The sequence below is a fragment of the Myotis davidii genome, unplaced genomic scaffold, assembly GCF_000327345.1.
Source record: "Myotis davidii unplaced genomic scaffold, ASM32734v1 scaffold660, whole genome shotgun sequence".
In the NCBI taxonomy this organism is placed as follows: domain Eukaryota; kingdom Metazoa; phylum Chordata; class Mammalia; order Chiroptera; family Vespertilionidae; genus Myotis; species Myotis davidii.
In genome coordinates, this window is record NW_006292337.1 from 983,859 (window position 1) to 991,362 (window position 7,504).

The window sequence follows — 7,504 nt, forward strand, 5'->3', positions numbered from 1 at the left end:
ATATATATATATTATTGACAGTATTGCCGATGTCCCTATTCCCCCTCCCCCATCCTCCTCTGCCCAGCCCCTACCCACCCATGCCCAGGCCTTCACCACCCTATTGTCTGTGTCCATGTGCCGTGCATATAGGTATATGAGTTCTTTGGCTTATCTCTTCTCACCTCCTCCCCCAACACCAAGATCAGTCTGTTCCATGCCTCCATGCTTTGGGTCTTATTTTGTTGGTCAATTCATTTTGTTCATTAGATTCCCCAAACAAGTGAGATCATGTGAGATTTGTCTTTCTCTGATTTGCTAATTTCACTTTGCATAATAATTTGCAGGTCCATCCCTGCTGTCTCAAAGGGTAAAAGATCCTAGAAATCGGTTTTATTATTCCAGTCCTTTAAGAAGAAACCGTGAGCAAGTGAGAGAGGGTTAGGAGCCCCAGAGGACAGGAGTCTGGATCTAGGATGACACCTTGAAAAGCATATGCCCCTGGGAGGAGCCGGAAGGATTCCTGCTTCACCCTCCTTTGAGCAAAATAAGCTCCAGTTCTAAGACTACTAGTATAGAAGGGATGCGGTATGCATCGAATACAAATATAAATACTAGTAATGTGTGCATGACTCCAACCTCTTTTGATATTTCCCAGAGGGTTAAGCAACTTTCTTTTTCATCTTATAAAGGCACTCCCCGCCCCCAGCAGTGCTGCAGCCTTAATTATTCCCAGTAATTGCAGTCAGCTTCTTAGTTAAGGGGTGCTCTCTTGGAAGGAAAAATGCCCACCAGGGCCTGAGAGGGAGCTCTTTTTACTGCCCACTTTCCAGAACTGCCTCCATTCCCCTGCTCCCCCTCCCTGCGCACCCCCTGGTGGCTGCTGTGTCCTGGCAGCTGCGGGACCCTTGCTTTCTTTGTGCTGCAGAAAGAAGTATGGGCTTGACAGGCGCACATTGTTATCTTGAGTTGCCTGGCCCAGAATAAGGTCAAGGCAGCCCCCGCCCTTCTCAGGAGGCTTCCTGAGCTGCCTCGTCACCAGGGTGAGTCCAAGCTCTTACACATTAGTGGGCAGGAAGTGGAGTCCCGATGGGAGGCTGGGAATTTGAGCGCCTTCCCATTTCAGCACTGGAGGGAGGAAGCCTCAGGCAGCCCTCCCGCAGATGGCTACTGCTTCCTTCCCAGCTCTGTGCTTCTCCCCAGTCCCTCCAGCCTCCAGCCTGCCTCCGCGCTGCTCTCCCCGCCCCTCGCGCCCCTCGCCGTGGAGGGAAACTTCTGTGGAGCTGGGAACTGCCTTAGAGAACTCAACAAAGGCAGAGCAGCCGGCAATGACTTGAAAAGAACTTGTTTTGTTCTCGTTCGGGAACCTGCAGGAAAATCCACACCCACGTTGCCAGGTTTTGAACTAGAGAGAGAGAGAGAGAGAGAGAGAGAGAGAGAGAGAGAGAGTGTGTGTGTGTGTGTGTGTGTGAAGCAAGAGGCGGAGGAGGCGAAAACAACTGTACAGTCTCTGCTTTGATAAGGAAACTGCCAGCTGCAGAAGTTCAGCGGCAAAGGGAGGACTGCAGCCGCATGAACCAAGCGCTCCTGAACTTAAACTGCATTGCTTTCTGTCCAGATATTCCAGTGGAGGCAGTTGGAAAACCTGTATTTCAGAGAAAAGAAGTTTTCCGTGGAAGTTCATGACCCACGCAGGTAAGCTAGGAAAATCCTTTCATCTGGGAGGGCAAGGCCCACCAGCATGAATGATCCTATTTTTGTGCTGCCATCCTCGCTGTTCATTTTGGCAGGGAGAGGATGGGTGATCGTGGAGAACAGTTGAAATCAGACAGTAAAGCTTTGTTTTGTTCTATGTATGTCAATAAATGCGGTGGGTTCAAGTGTGTGAGAGTGTGGTGTGTGTGTGTGTGTGTGAGAAGTAGCCATTCTCGCTCATCTCATTTCCTGCATGTGTTAGCGCTCATGCATGTGGAGCTGTCTTTCTAAGCCAGGCATTTTAGGGAAGATTCCTAGCTCTTCGTAACCAACACCAAATTAAACTGGGCAGCAGACAGTCTTTTTAGGAAGTTTTTCCAGAGAAAAAGCTGAAGGATGGCTTGTCAGAGCTTCTGAGGGTGTGTCCGGTAGGAAAGTCCGCACCCACGGTGACCTGCACGTGAAGCAGTTGTGCCAAACTGTTGGATTCCGGGAGCTGTGGGTGTGAGGGTGTCAGCCTTGTGGATGGATGTGAAAGACGCAGTTCCTTTTCTCTGTACCTCACATCGTGTCCCAGGCGGCACTAGTGTAAACGCTGTGCTAAGTCAGATGACAAACACTAGGGCCCTGGTTTGCCCTGCCGGCCTGCGTGGAAGGTGAGGGGCAGCAGGCACTCACGGCTTCTCCTCTTTTTCTGCTGCAGCCCTGGAGGTGAGGCAGCCCAGAAGCAGCTGCAAAATTCCCCAAAAGCAAGCCTGCCTAAGAGTAAATCACTTCGGGCAAGTCCAAAACATGGATTTACAGCCAGAAGGCAGTCCTGGGAAGACCGGAAGATCAGACTCTGTAGAGGGCAGATGTGGGTTTTCTGTGCCATCGATCCCCCAGCCCTGGCCTGGGAATGAGGATCTGGCACCAGTTCACTCCCACATGGCCCCTGAGCCTCTGAAAAAGCTGCTGTGCCTCCTGCAGGGCTGGGGCCACAAGGCAGAGAGGGCGCAGTTCAGGGCCTGAGGCTTGTGCACCGTCTGGGTTCTGAGGCTCGTGATAACCGGTGGGGCTGACGTGCTGCTGGCCAGGCTGCATAATCTGTGTGAAACAGCCCCTCAGGTAGGGCAAGAGCTTACTCATGCCCCACGGTCACTAAAGAAGCAAATGGAGAACATTTTAGAGAGTCTTGTTTTCACAGCCGGGTGAAGGCGGTAGCATTGAGCAGAAGAACAACTTGTCTGGCATTTCTCGGGGTCTTAGAGTCCAGAGACGCAGCTCTGCAGAGCAGGAATCCGCTTGTGCCGGCAGAGTGAGGGAGAGGGGGAAATGCTGGAAATGATGGCACAGCCAGAATGGAACGCAGTTATTTGTCCAGGTGAACTGACCAGACCTGTCTTAGGAGTGTGGAAGGAGGGGAAACTTACGTAAAAGGAATGAAATGCATGTTGCCACCGTGGGTCAGATGCAGAAAGGGGATGCTGGACAGAATAAAGCTAAGGAGGGGTAGTTTAAGAGGCCACGTATAGGACTAGACCCTCTTCATGCCTGTGCTCTGTTGGGGGTCCTGCTAACTCAGGCACCTTGGACATGCTGTGCATGTGTGTGTATGTGTGTGTGTGTTTTCTCTGGGTCTATTGCCCTGTCTGTGATACAATACTAAATTCCATTCCCCAAGGCCTAAGGGTATAGGAAAGGGTCCAAACCTCACATGTTACTATTATGTGAGCTGTTAGCCTATGAAATGAAAGTGATCAGTCTCATATTAGTTGTGTAGCTTCAGTATTTGGTACCAAGACAGGGTCCACGGCCCTTAGAGAACTTCTGGCACACTTGGAGAGACAGGCAGAAGAAGAAGTGTGATATTTATTGAGTGTTCACCGTGTACAAGCACATTTCTCAACACTCGTTCCCATTAATCTCATCTGGCCCTCCCTGTAACTCCAGGAAACAGGCACTATAGTGTTCCTCCTCTACATCTGGGAAACTGAGGCACAGAGCAACGAAGCAGCTTGCTCTAGGTTACAAACAGCTAGTAAGAGTAGAGGCAGGTTTTGAACCCAGGAGTCTGACTCCAACGCTCACACACCTTCCTGCTACACTATACACAAGGTAGCAGTACCAAGCGGCAGATGGAAAAAACATAAATGCTCAAGGTCACCAGGAGCCAGGCTAGTCAGGGAGGACCCATCTGAGCAGAACCTCAGAGGGTGACCAGGATGTAAAACTTGAGGTGGGCCCTCAGGAGGACAGATGTCTGTCAGGTGGACAAAAGAGAGGAGAGAAAGTGAGGGGCCCAGGCAGCCTGTGCACAGAGCAAGGTCTTGTCCCCAGGAGGAAAATAGCCTCTCTCAGCCCCGAGGCAGCAGGGAGGGGCAGGGGAGGCAGGAGAGGCCAGGAAAGGCTCTCCAGGGCCTCATGGTGCTCCTTAAATTCAATGGATCATCCTGCTACTGGGGCCTTGTTTGTTTAGAGCAGCAAGAACAAATCTGACCGGACATCCATAGGGATGACCAACCCCCGACTCCCCCCCACCCCAAACCAGGAAGTGAGTCAGAACCAAAGCAATAGGATGCAAGTGCAGAAGAGAATCTTGTTGTGAAGATATGAAGATGTCATCCATGGCGCATGTGGAGAACAAGGGATTCCCTCAGAGCACAGGCTTATTACGGAGGTGATGGGCACGGGTGGGGTCACAGAAGTGCTGTGGGGTTTATTTTCCTGCACCGCTGTCCTGACTCCCCCACCATTGTATCTGCTGTTCTCTGCCCGGAAAACAGTCCCTTTCTAAGGTTTAGGCAGGACAGAAAAGTGGGTGGGGTGGGAAGAGCCTGGAGGGAAAGATGCAGGGAAGAGATAAATTAATAATGAAGCAGGAGAAAAACTCTCAGAGGGTCTAATTCAGATGCTCTGTAGCTAGCTTGGAACCACCCAGACCAGAAGGCCTCTTAACTCTTCCTCTCTCACCTTATCTGAAAGAGATCAGCCTGGTACAACTCTCATTGCTTTCACTAAAATTTATAGCAACTTACTTTTCCTTTCTAAAACAGTTTTTCTAGGAAAGAAAAAAAAAGTATTTACTCCCAGGAGCGGCCATTGCTAAGGAAGCCAAAATAGGTGTTCAGATGATGGGTTTCTTTTTAAATTTATAATTTATTTTAAAATTTTTAAATTTATACATTTATAGACCACAGTTTCTTTTTAAGTTTATAGATAAATTTATCTTCAACTGCCTTTCATGCACTGGCATTTTCTCTTAACTCTCCCTTTTTAACCAAAGAGAAAAACACCTTGCCTGGAATCAGCATCACCAACTAACCCCCAGATCTGAATTTCTCCTTAGAAATGGGTCTGAAAAAGACCTACTGTTAAAGCTGTAGCCCCCAAGGGAAGGTGATGGGAGCAGCTGTAAATTTTCTTCAAGGGAAAATGTGCTATGAGAAAAAAAATTATTCATAGGTCCTGACTATCCCGTTTCCTCCAAATTAGATATCTTAATCTTGAGAACACACATTTTCTTCAGACATATACACATCAGAAACCACAGACCCCACCCACTGTCCCATCACCTTGCCCTACACACACACACACACACACACACACACATGCACACATTTGCATGCAAACACTTTTGTAATAATCTACCATAAAATACACTTCACTGAGGAACATGTTCGTATACCTCCCTCCCCCCCTCCCTCCCAATGCTGCTGATATGGTGAGTTATGTTGGGACCTGTATTTCCACTTTCATTTTTAAAGTCCGATTTCCATGTGTGTATATACTCCGTGTCTTCCCCATACATGTACATGTGGAGGCAGGATATTGAAGGGGTTGGCTGGGCTCATTTCTTTCTACTTTTCCTCTCCTGATTTTCTAAGGCCCTATCTTCCCTATGAATGTATTTGAAATTAATGACAAGCTCTTTCAGGGACCATTGAATTAAAGTAATATAAGCCCTGATCCCCTTAGGACCTCCCACAGGCTGTGGCCTGTGGTGATCAGACCAGAATTTGATCATCCTTCACCATAGGCAGCATTGCCTGCTTAATAAAGGACATTGTCAGATGTTTTTCCTGTCTCTGAAGTTTGCCTTGGTTCAACACCAGGAGCTGAAGACCAGAAAGGAGACCCGTCTTATCTCAGATAAGGCAGTGGCTTGGCCCCATTCTGAACCCAAAGGAGCCAGTAAATCAAAAGATTAGCATTATTCACAAAAGCCAAGATATGGAAACAACTTAAGTGTCTGTTGACAGATGAATGGATAAAGGAATTGTGGTATTTTTACACAATGGAATATTATTCAACCTTAAAAAAGGAGGTGGTCTTGCTGTTTGTAATAATATGGGTGAACCTGAAGGACATTATGCTAAGTGAAATCAACTAGTCACAGAAGAACTACATGTTCTCACTTATAAGTAGAATCTAAAGACATGAAGTTCATAGAGGCAGAAAGGTGAACTGTGGTTACCAGGAGAGATGGGGAGATGGGGAAATGAGATTTGGTCAAAGGGTACTAAGTTGTAATTATGTTGGATGAATAAGTCTAGGGATGTAATGGACAGCATGGTGACTATGGTTACTAATACTGTATTGTATAATCTTGGAAATTTTCCAAGGGTAGATTTTAAGTGTTCTCATCACATAGAAAATAGTAACTATGTGAGGATATGGTATGTTCATTAGCTCGGCTGTAGTAATCATTTCTCTGTGGGATGTGTATCAGATCATCTTGTTGTCCACATTAGATACACCCTTTATTCATAAAATAAAATAAAAATAAGGACTTTGGTACCAGTTTCCCAAAGCATGCACATGGGCATGCTCATCTGTCACCTTTACAGCAGGACATTTAGGACCCAGTGGGTTCTCAATAACAGTTTTGACCCATCAGTGGAGTTCATCATCATAAACATGTTGCCCCTTCTGATTCTTGCTTTCCCAGAGCTTCTGTGACGAGGAGGACGTTTGGGCACAGTGGCATTGCGGTGCACACGTGGTACGCGTGCCCAGCATTAATCAAGTCCATTTGGGCTATGGCTATTAGCCAGCACCAGTTCTACCTGGACAGGAAGCAGAGTAAGGTAAGTCCTTGTCCGGGGCCTGGGAGGGACTCTGCTGTGACAGACTGTCACCAAGCTGAGGGCAAATGAGAGTCCTTGTCTGGGTCTCATTGCTGAGGGATTGAGGATTGGATGGTTGAGGGTGGCACTGTGTCCCTTGCCCTGAGATGTGCACAGATACAGACCTGCCTTTTAAGACTATAGGAAGAGTGAGATGAGCTCTTCAAGACGGCACATTCTTTGCAACTTGATCAAGGGGCTCTGGCCCAACCACAGTTGGCGCTACTCAAGCCATTGAATACAGTCAGGTAGGGCCCTTCTGAGGAATCTGACCGTGCTTTGAACCTCAAGAACCTCTTCTAGGAGCTAGCAGTGAAGCCCCTTTTGGTGTTTAAACAGTGGCATATTGTTTTCTTTTCAAGGGGGAAAATATAGTAACCATTCTCAATTAATAGACACCACCTAACTGTTGTGGATAATTGCTATGAAAACCCTCCAGGCTTATTCAACTGCCAACTCCAGTTTTTTTTTAAAATGCAAAGCTGGAAACATGAAAAAAAAAAAAAAAAAGCAGCAGCCCCGTTTCCCTCAAGGAGACCTGGAGCCTCAGGCCTTGGTAAACAGTCATCCTTGGCGGGAGATTCCGCCCGCTCCAGGGGCACGGGTGCACATTCTGTGGGTGGGAGAGTGACTTCTCCTTGGTTCACACACAGCTTATATCAACACTCTGCCCCCTCTTCCAGCTGTGTCTGCCTTGCTCCCCTTGCATCCCCCCCCCCCCC

At 47.9% G+C, this 7,504-nt stretch overlaps 1 protein-coding gene across 3 annotated transcripts in view; it reads left to right on the forward strand.

The window, feature by feature from the left end:
- Positions 1-7,504, forward strand: part of FRMD4A (FERM domain containing 4A) — a 337,605-nt gene that overhangs the window by 257,790 nt on the left and 72,311 nt on the right. For all 3 annotated transcript variants that reach the window (XM_006765734.2, XM_006765735.2, XM_006765739.2), the window contains exons 12-13: positions 1,598-1,674; positions 6,605-6,743. In XM_006765734.2, coding sequence (XP_006765797.1) covers positions 1,598-1,674; positions 6,605-6,743 — 216 coding nt within the window. The remainder of the gene's footprint in view (positions 1-1,597; positions 1,675-6,604; positions 6,744-7,504) is intronic.